We start from the raw sequence: 18,055 nt of genomic DNA, 5'->3' as shown, positions 1-18,055 counted from the left end.
TTCGATTAATAAGGTAAAAATTGCCTTTAACCATCCAAAGACCCAATTTTAAAAACAACACATCCTTAACTTTTCCCGGGATCTGTGTGAAGCTTCCTAAAATGGAGAATTCAATCAGTGGTTAGCGGAAAACCAAAAAAAATCTCACAACTATTTTTTGACAGGATGACAAAAAAAATTGAGAATTTGTAGACCCCTAATAGCCTAAAACCATTACGAAATATCCTTTAAAATTATGTTGCAATTGGTTCATACAGACACAACTTACTACTTTAAATAAATTATCATTAGAATATTGGAGTGGATACAAAACCGCGACATTACAAAAGACCAACACATTCAAAAAGTCTTAATGCTAGAAGGTCAAGGCCGCAGCAATCGGCCCCCTGGCCTGCCTAGCCGCGGGCGCTCGGCTCCCTTGCCTATAACCTAACCTTACCTAAATATTGTAAAAAAAAATTTTAAAATCTACCAACCACTTTTTGTAAAATCCACGAATTTCTCAACTATAAATAAGTTAATGTACATTAAACATTCATACATAGATTAGGTTATAGGCAAGAGGGCCGAGCACCCGCGGCTAGGCAGGCCAGGGGGCCGAGCTTTGCGGCCATGACCTTCTAGCATTAAGACTTTTTGAATGTTGAATTTTATTATAGATTTTTAGAATATTATTTTTCGCGGTTTTGTACCTATCCACTCCAGAATATTAATATGTATTATAAAAGGGAGAACCAACCTATAAAAATTTAATAAAAGCGCCCAAATTTTTTTAGGAAACAAATAAGATAACAAGGTAATAAAACTTTGGGTACCATTGAAATTTACAGTCCAATGTCCCCTCCCCTCCTGTATTTATCACAGTTCTAAAAACGAAGGAATTTTCTAGAATTGGGTTTGGAAATTAGAAGCCGTAGTCGTAGTTGCTTCGCTTTCTAAATCGCACCTAACTACTACAGGAATTACCATACAAAGTTTGAAATCGATAGGACAATTCTAATATGCTTAAATTAAAGAAAAGAGCTAACCGTTCCGACGGGACAGACGGACCAGAATTATAGAAAAGCTTCGCTTTTAATAACATAGATTAAGCATTTTGAAATATTTCTTTATTTTTTATAACAATTCGATAGTTGTTTACATAACAAAATTAATAAAAAAATAACAAAGGGCAAGTTAACAGTTATACGGAGTTCCATTATAGGCTTCGAAACCGATTAATACCCGCTGGATTAAAACCGGTTCTCAGCCATACCAAAATATCATGTATAGCATCATATTACAGACAATTTAAAATCAAAATCATAAAATTTTAATTATTTTTGTTAGCCCGACCCTTTAATCTTATTTTTTTTTAATATCCGCGGAAAACTGTCTATAATACGATGAAATAAAAATAACTATAAATGAAAAAATGAGCAATAGTCAAAATTGACCAAATAACATATTAATTAAAATCTCTTTTATAAATGATTTTCATTATCCGGGATCTAAAGGGATAAGACAATGGTCAATAAGTTGATGTACATACCCAATATGATGATACACATAATTACCCCTTTTGTAGATTATTATTAGTGGTTAAAACGTTTGGACACTCAACTTACTTAACCAAGTAATCAAAATTTAAGAAAAGTTTCCAAAGTTGTTAAGCCAACGAATAAGCAAACGTTATTATAAAACTTTGGGGACTGGTGTAATAAACAGCCCATTGTCCACTCTCTCCCCTTAGAAATCTCCACACAAAAATATCATCATGCCAAGTTTAAAATTGATAGAACAATTCTATCATGTCTATTATTTGACGGTTAGAGCTATCCGTTACGAACAGACGGACTGATCTAATAGTAGAAAAGTTACGCTTTAAAAAAATATTTGGTTCAATTGCTGTGCATTAGTTGAAAAAATAAATAAAAAAAAGTTTTTTTCGCGCGGATGATTCCCTAAAAGTGCTTGTTGTGCATTAAACACCCCCTTCTTCATTAAAAAAAATATATATGGGGGGGGGGGGGGGCGTGGTTTTGGTTTGTTTATTACTTATCCCAGCAGGGTTAAGAACATGAACCCCTCCAACCCCCCCCCAATTAATTTTTAAAAAATTGTTGAGGGGGGGGGGTATATTTGCTCAACAAGTTTCTTTATGGGAAGTCGCCGATTTTTGTTTTCATAATGAATGTTATACTATTAAGATAAACTGTATTATTCATTAATTTCCTTCTTTTAGTTGGAAAAAATCTGGTAATGTTTTTGAAAAACGAAAAAGAACGTCATTTTTATCGCAATATTCTGTAAAATTGGGTGCAAACAGGTTTTCGTGGATATAAAAATGTACAGTCGGCATCTTGGGGGCTTAAATAACTGGTTTTAATCTTATAATTTTTATATCCGTGGAAAGCTGTTTATAATACGTAGCGAGAAATAACTATTATTTGCTTTGTAAGGGATAGGAAGCTTCCAGTCAAATGCGCTTATTATGTCAAACTGTTCTTAATTATGCGTTCAATTATTCTACAAAAGTAAGGAAAGTTTGACCTAATAAGCGCATTTTTTACTGGAAGCTTGCTCCTAATTTTTCGGATTATTGTGGAAAAAAGCCCTGAGATGCCGACTAATTGTACATTTTTATATCCACGAAAACCTGTTTATAATACGATGCGAGAAATAACTAATAAAGGTGCTTTGCATGCAGTTGATGGTATTGATTGATTGGTAGATTTGTTTGAAAATGATTGCGGCATTCTCGCGTATTATTGATTGATTTGTAGATTTGTTTGAAATGTGACGCGGCATTCTCGCGGCATTATCTGATGGGAGCTCCCTTAACTCCGGGACACGTGACTTGGCCCTTCTCTGTCATCAGCTGGTTGGACTGCCATACAGCTAAACCATCGCCAGATACCTAGATACAAAGAATTACAATTATTGGTTGAAATGTTTGAACACTCAACTTAATGACTTAACCAATCAAAATTTACTGTGTAGGGATCTAAAGGGATAAGACAATGGACGATAAATTGATGTACATCCCCAATGATGATACACAAAATTACTCCTTCTTTAGATTACAATTAATGGTTGAGACGGTTGTACACTCAACTTAATGAATCAACCAATCAAATTCCCCAAAGATGTTAAGCCAACGAATGATAAGACTGCCACACAACTAAACCTTCGCTAGATACAAGATACAAAGTCTGAGTATTAGAATAGTTATTTATTGCATCGTATTACAAACAGCTCTCCGCGGATATAAAGGCACGGGCTAAAAAACTAGTTTTAATCTTATGATTGTACATTTTATATTCATAGAAAACTCGATAGGTATAATACGATGCTAGACATAATGTTTTTGTAAGGATGGGAACCGGTTCAAATCCACCGGATTTTAATCTGTTTCAAATGAATAAGAGAAAGACTTTAAGGATTTACCTTTAAGTCGACGCTGGGTTCCAATGTAATAAAACTTTGGGTACCAATGTAATAAAACTTTGGGTACCAATATAATAAAACTTTGGGTACTAATATAATAAAACTTTGGGAACCAATATAATAAAACTTTGGGAACCAATATAATAAAACTTTGGGAACCAATATAATAAAACTTTGTGTACCAATGTAATAAAACTTTGGGTACCAATATAATAAAACTTTGGGTCCCAATATAATAAAACTTTGGGTACTAATATGATAATAAATTGGGAACCAATATAATAAAACTTTGGGAACCAATATAATAAAACTTTGGGTACCAATATAATAAAACTTTGGGTACCAATATAATAAAACTTTGGATACTAAAATAATAAAACTTTGGGTACCAATATAATAAAACTTTGGATACTAATATAATAAAACTTTGGATACTAATATATAATAAAACTTTGGGTACCAATGTAATAAAACTTTGGGTACCAATATAATAAAACTTTGGGTACTAATATGACAATAATTTGGGTACCAATATAATAAAACTTTGGATACTAATATAATAATAATTTGGGTACCAATATAATAAAACTTTGGGTACCAATGTAATAAAACTTTGGGTACCAATGTAATAAAACTTTGGGTACCAATATAATAAAACTTTGGGTACCAATGTAATAAAACTTTGGGTCCCAATATAATAAAACTTTGGGAACCAATATAATAAAACTTTGGGTCCCAATATAATAAAACTTTGGGTACCAATATAATAAAACTTTGGGTACTAATATGATAATAAATTGGGAACCAATATAATAAAACTTTGGGAACCAATATAATAAAACTTTGGGTACCAATATAATAAAACTTTGGGTACCAATATAATAAAACTTTGGGTACCAATATAATAAAACTTTGGATACTAAAATAATAAAACTTTGGGTACCAATATAATAAAACTTTGGATACTAATATAATAATAATTTGGGTACCAATATAATAAAACTTTGGGTACCAATATAATAAAACTTTGGGTACTAATATGATAATAAATTGGGAACCAATATAATAAAACTTTGGGAACCAATATAATAAAACTTTGGGTACCAATATAATAAAACTTTGGATACTAAAATAATAAAACTTTGGGTACCAATATAATAAAACTTTGGATACTAATGTAATAAAACTTTAGGTACTAATATAATAAAACTTTGGGTACCAATGTAATAAAACTTTGGGTACCAATGTAATAAAACTTTGGGTACCAATATAATATAACTTTGGGTACCAATATAATAAAACTTTGGGTACTAATATGACAATAATTTGGGTACCAATATAATAAAACTTTGGATACTAATATAATAATAATTTGGGTACCAATATAATAAAACTTTGGGTACCAATGTAATAAAACTTTGGGTACCAATGTAATAAAACTTTGGGTACCAATATAATAAAACTTTGGGTACCAATGTAATAAAACTTTGGGTACCAATATAATAAAACTTTGGGAACCAATATAATAAAACTTTGAGTACCTATGTAATAATTCTTTGAGTACCAATGTAATATAACTTTGGGTACCAATATAATAAAACTTTGGGTATCAATATGATAAAACTTTGGGTACCAATATAATAAAACTTTGGGTACCAATATAATAAAACTTTGGGTACCTATGTAATAAAACTTTGGGTACCAATATAATAAAACTTTGGGTACTAATATGATAATAATTTGGGTACCAATATAATAAAACTTTGGGTACTTTACCTTCAAGTCGACACTGATCTTCTCCCAGACCTTTTTCTTGGGGTTCAAGACCTCGTCAGGGGTGCCGAGTTCGTATCCCTCCACAAACACTCTGTCCCCGGGCTGACTACCCTCGGGGACTGATAAGGGCTCCACCTCCTGGGGGGTTAGATACAGTCAGGGGGCTTCAGGGATAAGGTTTATTGGATCTACTGCAGTTCACGGTAAAATATTGCTGGTAACGAATTTTGCCAAAAATCTATGAATTTTAAGGGCTGCTAGCTGCCAAACGGCATAACGTACAGATCATACCCGCACACCATTTTGAGTGGCATAAGAAGGCCTACAAATTATCTGAAATAGCCAAGATCCAATGATGCATAGGGAAAGCTTCACTGAAGAAAAAACGAGTAAAATAGGCCTTTTTCGCGCATTTCTCTGCACTGTGAGATAATTTATGTCTATTCCAGATTATGGCTATTCCTTCTTATGCCGCTAAAAACAGTGTGCGGGCATGATCTGTACGTTCAGCCGTTTGGCAGCTAGCAGCCTTTAAAATTCATAGATTTTTGGCAATATTTGTTACCAGCAATATTTTACCGTGAACTGCAGTAGATCCGGTTTTTTTTTTATTTGTTGGCTTAACAACCTTGGGAACTTGCATTGAATTATGATCGGTTGGTTCATTTAGTTCAATGTAAAAATGTTTCAACCTTTAATCTACAGAAGGGGTGATTTTGTGAACCATCATTGGGGATGTACATCAATTTTTCGGCCATTGTCTTATCCCTGTAGATCCCTGAATTGTAATGATGATTGAATTGAACAGTCGGGGATAAGACAATGGTAGAATAATTAGATGTATATCCCCAATGATGATAAAGTTTCCCCTCCGTAGATTACAATGAATGGTTGAGAAGTTTGAACAATACCAACCAACCAAGTTTTTTGATCCAACTAACAAAATAACATGTTTTCTCGTATTCATTCGAATCCGGTGGATATGAACCGGTTCTCATACATACGAAAAAACTATGTCTAGCATCGTATTATATCCAGTTTTCTACGAATATAGAAATGTACAATCATAAGACTAAAACCAGTTTTATAGCCCGGGTCTAAAAAACAGGTTTTAATCTTAAAATTGTATATTCTATATCCGCGGAATCTGTTTATAATAAGATGCGAGAAATAACTATTCTCACCCACCCCCCTCCTGGAAGGGGGTGGGGTGATACAGTCAGGGATCTTAGGGGATAAGACAATGGTAGAATAATTTGATGAACATCCCCGATGATGATAAGATAAGGTTACCCCTTCTGAAGGTAGATTAAAAATGATTGATTGATTGAATACTACTATTTTGTACTAAATTAAAATTAGTACCCAAAGTTTTAGAGCTCAGGAATCAGATAACATTGAGTACTAGTAAAATATAACAATTTAATGTCCCTCAACCCCCCCCCCCCCCCAAGCTTAATATCCACCATTCATTCATCTGCTATTTAATGTCCCCCCCCCCCCTAATTATACGCTATTTAAGTATCTACTATTTAATATCCACCCCCCCCCCCCCCCTCTAGCCTAATATCCGCCATTTAGGTATCTAATATTTATTGCCCCCCCCCCAAAAAAAACCAGCTTAATATCCGCTATTCATGTATCTAACTTTCCTTAGGATCATCTCGGCTGCCGCATAGCACCATACCCGCGGACTCTACGCCGCGCATTTTGGCGGGCTTCAAGTTGCACAGTACCACCACCATCCTGTCCTGCATGGCCTCCAGGGGCACAAAGTCAACCAGGCCTGGATCCACAATACTGTGATCAGGAATCAGGTGTAGCCAAGATGCAAAATGAATTTAATTAAAATAATATTAGGGGTCAATTATAAACGTTGTCAAGGGGGGGTTAGTTTTTGTGCGTTTTTGTTAACTTCAGGTTAGGTTATATTGGTTACAGGGTAGCAATACACAGGGTTAGGGTTCCCCCACAGGAAATATGCTTATTTTTAAGCTTCAAAATCAAGTATTGTCCCTGAAACAATTGTGCGGGGTGATGGTTCCCCGAGGTCTATCTTCTCCACATACAGTTTGTCCGAGTCCGGGTGTTTACTCACCTCCACTATTTTACCAACCTTTGAAACAGCACATTTTTAAAAACATGTTCCATAAATAAATGGTGCAGTATGCAGAGAGTAAGGGAGGGGACAATGAGCAATTAATTCAATATAAGAGTTTTCGCTAAAAAGCAATGAAAACCAGATTTATCCATAAAATTTGACCAAATTTGTAAAGGGATCTTAGTAATATAGTTTAGAACAAAATGAGTTCTAAAAAAAATCAAGAACAAAATGAGTTCTAAGAAAAAAATCATTCACTTGAAAATTAAATTACCAGTACATCACAATGTAGTAATATTCTGTAATTAATCACTAGAAAAATCACCGTTAGAACTTCGGCAACCCTTCTCATATATTTTTAAATGCCACCTAAATTCAAGGGGTTCTTAGATTGTTTATAACATAAATATCACAGTAGAATTTCTATATATGAAATGACCTTTTCCTGGAAAAAATATTTGTTAAAACCAGCCATCTAATAACAAATTTTTCTGTCTGCTATATTCAAAACTAACTTAGCTAGTTAGCGGGGCATTGATGCGCTAGTACCCAAAGTCAGGCAGAAACTGCTAAATTCTTGCACATTCCCTTTAAGCCAGTACCCTAAGTCTGAGACTCTTAAAAATTGAATATTCGATCAATTGTCCTCTCCCTTACTCCATGTGCAGTTGTGCACAATATTTACCCGCAACATAAGATATTTAAATACAAGAAGACGACAATATTTGCTTGTAATTTTACGAGGCATTTGCGCTCATTGTATATTGTACATGAGATACAACTATTTTACCAACCTTTGAAACAGCACATTTTTGTTCATTTATCCTTACAATAAAGTAAAGGATGTGTGTTTGTCTGTGTGTCTGTCTCTACCGAACGATCTCGCTAACCGCTGAACCGATATGGGTTCTCCTCAACAGTGTATCTTCTATAGGTCCGGGGAAGTTTTATTACTATTTGAGGAAGGTTACCACCACCCTCACCCAAGAAAAATCACAAAAAAGTCGAAATTATTTTTACATAGAGACTTGATCAACATAGAAATGTCATTATTTAAAAAAAAAACATTTAAAGTGTCATTAGAGGCCTCTAGGGGCGTAGCCGCTAGTTTTCAAACATGTAAATAACATTTTGTTTATAAGTTGACCTCTAACTCTTCAAAAAAATAATATTTATATTGAACTGTCCAGAGACAACCTGTAGGCCAAATCCAATTTTTCTTTTACAAATTATATATAAGAAAACTTTTATGAATAGTCCCTTTCGTAACATCGCCCCATATGGGGCGATTCGTGGTATTTTTAAAATTGATTTTTATAGGTGATTGGGTTAGGTGATTGCCCCACAGGGTTAGAGCCCCGCAGGGGCTAGAATTAGGAGAAAAAATACTGTGAAAAATAAGAAGAATCGCCCCATAATGTGCGATGTTACAAAAGGTACTATACCCAAACTTTTTTGCTAAATAACCTATCCGCTTACTCCTAAGACAAAGCATATGCAAAAGTGTTAGAACCCCCCCCCCCTCTCTCTTGATGATAAACAATATAAATCCTTTGAATTATTGAAACATAAGAAAATTTTAAACTGTAAAAAATAAAAATTATTAGTAATATCATTTTCTCATTCATTTGCTCAACAACTTTGGGGGCTTTAATTGAATTTTGATTGGTTGATTCATTAAGATAAGTGTTAAAACTATTAATCTACAGAAGGGGTAATTTTGTGTATGCATCATAATTGGGGATGTACGTCAATTTATCGGCCATTGTCTTAGATCCATGGAAAATTAGCTTGTTTAAAAAATGTGCTGTTCCTTCATATTAAGTCTGGACGGAATAAGTTCATCCGTTACCGCCGCCGCTCCCTTCTTGCCGCCTGAGGGCGCAGCCTTGGCGGGCGGCGGGTAGGCCTTGGCCACCAACTTTTTCAGCTCCGGCTTCTCGAAATATTGTCTGACGGGTTCCAGCAGCCGGTTCAGATATTTCTCCACGGCGGTTTTCAAATCACCAGGATGCACCTTCTCGGCTGCGAAATCTGCCTCCAAACTCTCGAAATCCTGGAATTTTGAATATGTTAGTTTCTGGGAAATTAGGGGTTAAGACAATGGCCGATAAATTGATGTTCATCCCCAATGATGAAATTAATGTAGATTACGATTAGTCGTTGAAAAGTTTGAACACCTAACTTTATGAACCAACCAATCAAATTTCAATTCCAAGTTCCCAAAGTAGTTTAGCAAATAAACAAAAAAATGTTATTATAAAACTTTGGGGACTAGTGTAATAAACAGCCGAATGTCCTCTCTCTCTCTTTCTGTGTTAGTTTAGTTGCTGTTAGCCCACAAATATCACTTCCGCTCAGGTAGTAAGGGAGGGGACAATGGGCAATCAATTTAATTTAAGAGTTTCCTTGAAGGGCCATGAAATTCGTTCAACCCAAATTCCTAAAGTTTAAATGCCACTATAAATTTAGGTGTTCTTAGATTGTTTATTACATAAATATCACAATAAAGTTTTTATCTATGAAATGATATTTTTTGGAGATATTCATCTGCAATATTCAAAACTAACCCAGCGAAAAGCGGCATTTTATGCGCTAGTACCCAAACTCAGTCAGAAACTGCTAAATTCTTGCACATTCCCTTTAAATTTAATATTCGATCCATTGTCCCCTCCCTTTCTCCCTGACTTCCGCTCGTCATGCACAGAGAAGGTGGTGTGTTGTTAATGAGAATCATCACCAAAAATTTCAGCAGCTGAGAAAACTGCATGTCTTTCCCCCATAGCGTTATGAATTACCTAACGGACAAAGTGAATTATTGAGTAGCTTTTATAGTAAAGACATGAGTATTTTATCGCTATAAAAAATCAGCCATCAATCTATACTAGCAGCCAAGAAATTAATGGTGGTACCTTGTAGATTGAATTACCACCATGGTCTTCGGGTCTCTCCACTATAAAGTCTTCACCCTTCAGGGCCACGGGGAAGATCACATACTAAACATAACAAGAATAATAGGACCTAATATGCAACCTTGGGGAACTACTCTAAATGGAAGAGACAGGCAGACAGACGGACTAACCGGCAGACAGGTAAAACAGACATAAGGAGAAAAAAACAGACAGAACAAAAAGCAGACAGACAGAAAGAAAGACAAACAGGCCGACGTACGGACAAACAGACAGACAGATGACACAGAAGAGACAGATAGACAAACAGACAGTTCATCAGACGAAAAGACAAACAGGCAGACAGACAAATAGACAGACGGACAAACTAATAGCAGACAGGACAGACAGATAAACAGACAACATAGAAGAGACAAAAATACATGCAGAAAATCAAAATGATCGACAAACAGAAGGATAAACACACAGACAGACACACATACATACTATTATTGTTATACCTACTAACAGCTACGCCCCTAGAGGCCTCTAGTGGCACTTTAAATGTTTTTTAAAAAAATAATACGTTACCTATCTATGTTGCATTCAAGTCACTATACGTAAATTTTTTTTTTAGTAGCGAAGCTACTCTATAATTTGAAATGTCCGTCTGTCTGTATGTCCGTATGTCTTAGTTTGGGGGAAACGTGATTTTCTCGGCTCCTATAAAAGATAAAAGGCTGAAAATTTTTGACAACATTCCCATTATTAAGGAGCACAATTAACTATAAGACATCAATGGCGATAGGACCGCTTTTTAGCAGGTTTTAGGCTATTTTTGTATTTTTCACATTTTTCTCCATATCTTTGGTGTTTATGGTCCGATTTCCAAAATTTTTTCAGTTATAGATATCAAAGTTAAATTTCCTGTCTTTTCAAGAAAACATCAATGGTGATCAGACTGCCTTTTTGCAGGTTTTTGGCTATTTTTATATTTTTCACATTTTTCCTCATATTTTTAGTGTTTATGGTCCGATTTTTAAAATTTTTGTAGTTAAAAATATCAAAATTAAATTTCCCGTTGTTTTGAGCATCCAGTATGTAATTTACTTTGACCGTCAGTCTGTTAGTCGTATTACTGAAATATAAATATTATGAAATTAAAACAAATTTTGAAAAGGTTTCGTGATTTATTTTCTAATGTACAATACATGCTTTTGACAACTAATCTTTAAATTCTTATATTTTTGTGCTTCGCTTCTTATGGATGTTGTCATCCTTGTTTTTTTGATAAACTTTCTCGGGACCTATGATAAGACCTGTTAAGGAGAACCCGATCGGTTCAGCGGTTAGCGAGATCCTTCGGTACAAAAGAACAAACACACAGACATACATACTATTACTTTTATACTTACTAAGATTAAGAATTAGTGATGGCAATCCGTCGGATTTTTGGGCCGGATTCGGATTCCGGATTCTTACAGAATCTGTCAAAAAAAGTGGCGGATTCCTTGCGGATTCCGGATTCTAGCAATATTTTAAAAGGATTTTTAAAAAATTAAGTGCTACATATGTCCTAAAAATCAATGTTCTTGGTGTTCTCTATAATTCACTTCCGAGAATCAAACCAGATTTTAAATGATATTATATATAATGATGAAAATCTTTGCCTTCAAAGAGGAGGAGTTGAAAGAAAAAACTCAAGACGCTAATTTTAGCCTACCAAATAAGAATCCGGAATCCACTATTAAAAAACGGATTCCGGATTTGAATTACAAAATTGGCCAAAAATTGGGCGGATTCCAGATCCGGATTGCCAACCCTATTACATTAAGAATATTACCTTACAAAATGAGAGAACCCCGTTATCCTGAATATTTCCCGGCTCACAGAAAGCTTTCTTCAGCTTCTTCTTGACACTAGCAGCAGTGTCCAGCAGGTCTATCTTACTGTCCTCCTCGGACGACGACATTTTGGCGCCAGTCAGGCCTACAAAAGAAAATAATTTCCCGCGTTTATTTTGTTTTGTTTCGCCAACTCAGGGATCTAATAGCCAATAAATTGATGTACATTAGGGTGGCTTCATTTAGGAATTTCATATTACAACATCTTATTGGGCTAATATAAAACCCTGTAAAACTTAAAAGGGGATTTTGTAATCTAATAACAACGGGTGTATAAAACCCCTTTCAAATTTCACAGGGTTTTATAAATATTGGCCCAGTAACCAGCGTTGCGGTGCCGTTTAATTTTGATGCGGCTCCGGCTCCAGTGCCGGCTCCGACCTAAAATTAATATATCAATTTTTGTTCATTATTGAATTGAGAAAATAAAATAAATAATATGAAATATTTTGCTTTGATTTGATTAAAGCTATATAAAAGTAGGAGGATGTGTGTCTATTTGTTAAGTAACAATAGTTTTTCAATTTATTAAATAGAAACAGACCGTTAAAAAAAATCATTTTTAGCTAATCCGGAGGCGGAGCCGTTTTTAACGAAAATTACGGCTTCGGCTCCGCCAAAATATGGCGGCTCCGGCTCCGCAACACTGCCAGCAACCCTTGCCAATGTGTACTAATGTGAAAATCCCAAAAAGCTTGCAAATCGACCCGCCCAATGGGTGGGCAATGATATGCACAAAATTACCCCTTCTGCAGATTTCAATTGGTGGATGAAACAATTGGATACTTAACTTAATAAGCAAACCAATCAAATTTAATAAAAATGCCCAAAGTTGTTAAGCCAACGAATAAGAAAACGTTAATATAAAACTGTGGGGACTAGTGTAATAATAAACAGCCTAATGTACCCTCCCTCCCTCCCTGCGCAAAGGGAGAAAATGAATTATCTCGGCTGCTATTGAAGATGGACAGCTGAAATTTTTAGTGAAGATTACTATATGCGCATACATTGTTTTGTCCATCTTTCAGTCTCTCTTGCTTTAAAACATATTTGACCCATATTTTAAAAGGTTTTTGCAAATTATCTTCTATAATTAGGGTCGGTCAGTCCGTCCGTCAGTCCGTCCGTAACGGATATTTTTTCCCGTTAATTTAGGCATGTTAGAATTGTCCTATCGATTTCAAACTTTGCATGGTGATTCCTGCAGTAGTTAGGTACGATATAGAAAGCGTAGCAACTCTATAATCGTTACCAGAATGTCCGTACGTCTATTTTTAACGTGTTGATTTTTTAACTTATTAACAACAAGTTTTTAAGTGATAAAATCATCCGATTGATCTGATTTTTGAATTACTGATTTCTATTACAATAAGGTACAATATTTTGAGTAAAGCATCTCTATGATCAAGTCCTAAAAATGTCAGTATGTCCTTAAACAGAATCCTGTATTTAAAAAGTTTTACAAGAAATTTACGTATAATTTTGTAAACTTAAATATTCATATTTTGTATATTTAGTTCTGCCACTCTACTAGAGTTAATGTTCGTCTGTCATACCGTTTTAGAGCTTCGCTTTTATGGATGTTGTCATCCTTGTTTTATCTCTGAACATCTGCTCGAACCACAATTTGTGGCAAAGAACCCAGGGATCTAAGGGGATCAGACTATGGTCAATAATTTAATGTACATCCCCATTGATTACACACAAATTTACTCCTTAAGTAAATTACAATTGGGTGAATCATTTGAACATTCAATTGAATTTAATAAAATTCAGGGAAGGTCCTCAAAGTTTCTAAACCAACGAATAAGAAAATGTTTTTCAAAACTTTGAGGACTAGTGTATTTAAAAGTCCATTGTCCCCTCTCTCTCTCTCTCTGCAAAGAACCCTTGAGAAAAAAAATGTTTTTTTTAAATGTTTAATAGAACTCAAGTATAGAGAGAGGTTGTTTGAATAAAATGTCAACTATACCTGGCACCATAGGGTTCATGAAGTGGGCTCTCTTGGCATACCCCAGTTTTGGAAGATATTGCTCTGCATAGGTGAAGATTTTCCTCTTAACAAATAGAAAGGCAATTTTAAAAAGAGGCAAAATATCCTTTTTTTGGCCCCACCATGCAAGCCAATATGCTTATGGAAGTGAAGAGACAATGAAAAATAAATGTTGGAAAATTCCAAGATAGAAATTTGGCACTTCAATTTAAATCTTTGTCCGCCTGTTCTAAGTAAAAATAAGAAATTGATTTACTTACAAAACGTTGGATAGTGAATATCAAAATCAAGGTAATTTTTCTTTTTGAATTAATTTTAATACTCAATAGATAATCTTTGAAATTTACTACTTTTGCGCCAAAGTATTGTTGATAAAAAGCATAAAGATGCATTTTTAGGACAGAGAATTGATTCGTTAATATTAATTTGATAATGCACGTCTATTTGTCAGCGATCATTGACGTGATGCCTTAGAATATATTTGTTCTTGTTTTCATATAATAATTCATTATGTGTATGCAATTTAAGATTAGAGACTGTTTTGTTGTTTAAACGTTGCAATGCGTCTGTATAAGTTACATAATTCTTTTCATCATTTTTACAATTGATTTGCTTTGAATATGTTGTCAATCCGTTATTAATCATATTTTATATATTACTAGCGGCTACGCCCCCTAGAAGCCTCTTGGGGCACTTAAGGTAGGAGAGGGAATAGTCGACCTCATCCCATTTTAAATTTGAGTTTAAAATTATTGAGGGGAGGGGGTGTAGACTCCCTCCCCAAAAATAGTTTAAAACCTTCTCAGGGCCTATAAGAAACTTCACTGTAATGGAGAACAATATCGGTTCGGAGGTTAGCGAGATCCTTCAGGACGCTTACTACTTTATATAATAGGATAGCCCGTCGATTCAAAGCTTATAGTAATACATTTAGTCAATTAGGGTTGGGCCGGATACCGGATATCCGGCTAATTTCAAATGCCGGATATCCGGTATCCGGCCGGATATCCGGTATCCGGCCGGATATCCGGCCAACGCCGGATATCCGGCAAATATCCGGTTATCCGGCCAAATTACCGGATATCCGACCGGATAACCGGCCAAATTACTACATATTAAAATCAAAAAAGGATTTAGTCCCTTTCGTGGCAACGCACCTTAAGGGGCGATTAGTTTTATTTTTTATATTGCTTTTAATAGGTTATTTTAGGTTAGGTTAGGTTATATTTGGTAAGGTGATTTCCCCGCAGGGTAAGGCAATTGGCCCTGCAAGGTTTGAGTCCCCCGCGAGGGGCTAGAAATAGGAGATACGCTACTGTGAAAATACGAATAATAGCTCCTTAAGGGGCGTTGCCACGAAAGGGACTATTCCTGCAAAAAAAATTTCTTCATAAACTGGTGTTTTATATTATACTAGCGTCTGCGTCCCTAGTATCTAGGGATATATATTATAAGGGACATGAAAGTGCAGAAAAATAACTTAAAACCTTACAACGACTTTTTTATAAAAATTAAACAGCCTAAAACCATTCTGGGACCTATAAGAAGCTTCACTCTAAAGGAGAACCATATCAGTTCAGCAGTTAGCAAGATCCTTTGCTACAGACAAAAAAGCTTAGTAAATATATCTAATTAACTATTACTACTCTCAATCTGTAATATCAATCTCTAACGGTTGGAAGATTGGTAGGGAGGTGGCGTTGAATGCCTCCCCCCCTCTCTGATTTTTTTCTATCCCATTTTCTGTGTATAAAAGGTAGAGGGCTATAACTGAGTGACTTTCGAAATATGGGTATGACACATAACTGAGAGTTGAAATTTCTTTAATACCTCCTTCCTGGCGGGCACAGGATACCAGCAAATCTGGTAAGGTCATTTAGGTAAAAAGTAAAAATATTTTTTTTACTTAAACAAAGCATTTCATGTTATCTAATATCCTTTAGTCGTACATCCTCATATGTAATATAGGTGTTCAAGTCGATTTCAGGTTCCAGGTATAATCCTGCAAGTCCTGAACCTCCAGGTCTCCAGATATCTTTAAACGGTTCCTGTGACCGCAAATTTTTACTTGAAGATTTTAAATTTTAAACTTAGGCTTTTTTATATGTCTTCATGACATATTACAATTTCATAAAATCTGTTGCCGTTTACCTGCCAACCGTCGGTTTGTGGCTGGCAGCTGCCAAGTACTGCTGCCACCACCAAAATTTATGTTTTGAGATTTCATTTCTAATATAAAATTTACATAAACATAAACATATTCAGAAAAAATTGTTCTTCTAGCTTCAATAATAAGAAAATTAAAGCCATTGAAGATTAAAAAAAACAGAGATTTTTGTTGTAAAATATAAAAGATTATATTGCCGGATATCCGGCCGGATAGTTTCAATATCCGGTATCCGGCCGGATATTGAAAATGGCCGGATATCCAGCCACACCGGATATCCGGCCACACCGGATATCCGGCCCAACCCTATAGTCAATAAAGGTATACTGCTTAAGGATCATTGGTTTGTTTTTGGTTTTGGTTAGGTCGAACTGTCCTTCCGGGGGACCGAATCCCGAGACAATAAATTAAGGTATATCACATTGATATGAATAAAACTACCTCTTTGGTAGATTAAGATTAATGGTTGAAAAGAATGAACACAACTAGTTTGAAACAAAGGGAATAGTAGCCTTTGCAATGTTTTCTATATAATTGTGCGCTTCTAGTCAACTGCGCTTATTAAGTCTAACTGTTCTTAATATTTACCAAACGCACAGTATAATCAGGGGTGTATATTCTGCATGGGATCCCCTGCTCAGGGGGGGGGGGGGGGGAAATAAATGTAAAAATTAAGAAAACTGAAAACATTTTTTCCATTTCGCCCCCCTCCTTGGTTAATAAAACCAAAAAAATGTGTGGTAGGAGGGATAAAATAAATAAAATATAGAGTTCTTTAAATATTTTTCTATTTTCCCCCCTTCCTTTTAAGAAAAATCTAAGGGGGAAAAAAATAAAAAATTTTGTAGCAAGGGAAAAAAAATAAATCTTGTGCAGAATATACACCCCTGAGTATAATTAAACGCATATTTAAAAACAGTTTGACCTATTAAGCGCATTTGACTGGAAGCTTATTCACAACTTTATGTAATTTTCAAAGCTACTATTCCCTTTATTAAAATTCACTAAAAGTTTCCAAAGTTAATTAATTAGCCAACAAATATGAGTACGTGAATATTTGGTATAGGGTTGGGCCGGATACCGGATATCCGGCTGATTTATAATGCCGGATATCCGGTTCCGGCCGGATATTTAGCCAATGTTCGATATCCGGCAAATTATCGGATATCCGGCCGGATAACCGGATATACGGCGCCAAAAATCAGCCGGATATTATGTAACCGGATAGTTTTAATATCCGGCCGGATATTGAAAATGACCGGATAACCGGTCAGACCGGATATCCGACCCAACCCTAATTTGGTACCATTTTATTTTCCTGTCCCAAGTCTCCTCCCTGCCTCCCTGATTATACCTGGTCAACTCCGCCAAACTGTGCATCCACCTTCAGGTATTCCTCGTCCAGTGCCTGGAAAGACGACATTTTAATTTTCATAATTGTACGCTAAGAGATACAAGTTTTCCGGAATTTTAATGTAGGGAGTAGATTTGAAATCTGCTTCAAATTTTAAGGATTTTTTATAAAATTCGTTTTTTGTAAAATTCTTTATCTAAAAGCGAAAATACATTTTAAGTTAATTAATTTTGACCAATAGGATAGGTGGATTTTAAACTACCTGCACTCTAATTGGTTGAATGATGTACGACATCCAATCAGAGCGCAGATTTTTAAATCTTCCAATCACAGATGCCAAAATTAATTAACTTAATTTGTATTTCCGCTTTTAGATAAAGAATTATACAAGAAACGAATTTTATAAAAAATCCTTAAAATTTGATGCAGATTTCAAATCTACT

At 35.1% G+C, this 18,055-nt stretch overlaps 1 protein-coding gene across 1 annotated transcript in view; it reads right to left on the bottom strand.

The window, feature by feature from the left end:
• Window positions 1–1,094: 1,094 nt before the first annotated feature.
• TyrRS (Tyrosyl-tRNA synthetase) overlaps window positions 1,095–18,055 on the bottom strand; it is a 118,374-nt gene continuing 101,413 nt past the window's right edge. Inside the window, exons 11-19 of the mRNA XM_080149472.1 lie at window positions 17,613–17,666; window positions 14,071–14,155; window positions 12,038–12,183; window positions 10,219–10,302; window positions 9,123–9,362; window positions 7,225–7,324; window positions 6,860–6,994; window positions 5,206–5,345; window positions 1,095–2,899 (exon numbers count right to left, since the gene is read on the bottom strand). Coding sequence (XP_080005598.1) covers window positions 2,801–2,899; window positions 5,206–5,345; window positions 6,860–6,994; window positions 7,225–7,324; window positions 9,123–9,362; window positions 10,219–10,302; window positions 12,038–12,183; window positions 14,071–14,155; window positions 17,613–17,666 — 1,083 coding nt within the window. The 3' untranslated portion in view covers window positions 1,095–2,800. The remainder of the gene's footprint in view (window positions 2,900–5,205; window positions 5,346–6,859; window positions 6,995–7,224; window positions 7,325–9,122; window positions 9,363–10,218; window positions 10,303–12,037; window positions 12,184–14,070; window positions 14,156–17,612; window positions 17,667–18,055) is intronic.

This window comes from Acartia tonsa, chromosome 15 (genome assembly GCF_053477335.1).
Source record: "Acartia tonsa isolate MP-2025a chromosome 15, ASM5347733v1, whole genome shotgun sequence".
In the NCBI taxonomy this organism is placed as follows: Eukaryota; Metazoa; Arthropoda; class Copepoda; order Calanoida; family Acartiidae; genus Acartia; species Acartia tonsa.
Note: the sequence above shows the minus strand (reverse complement) of the source record. Positions and strands in the feature narration are given on the sequence as shown.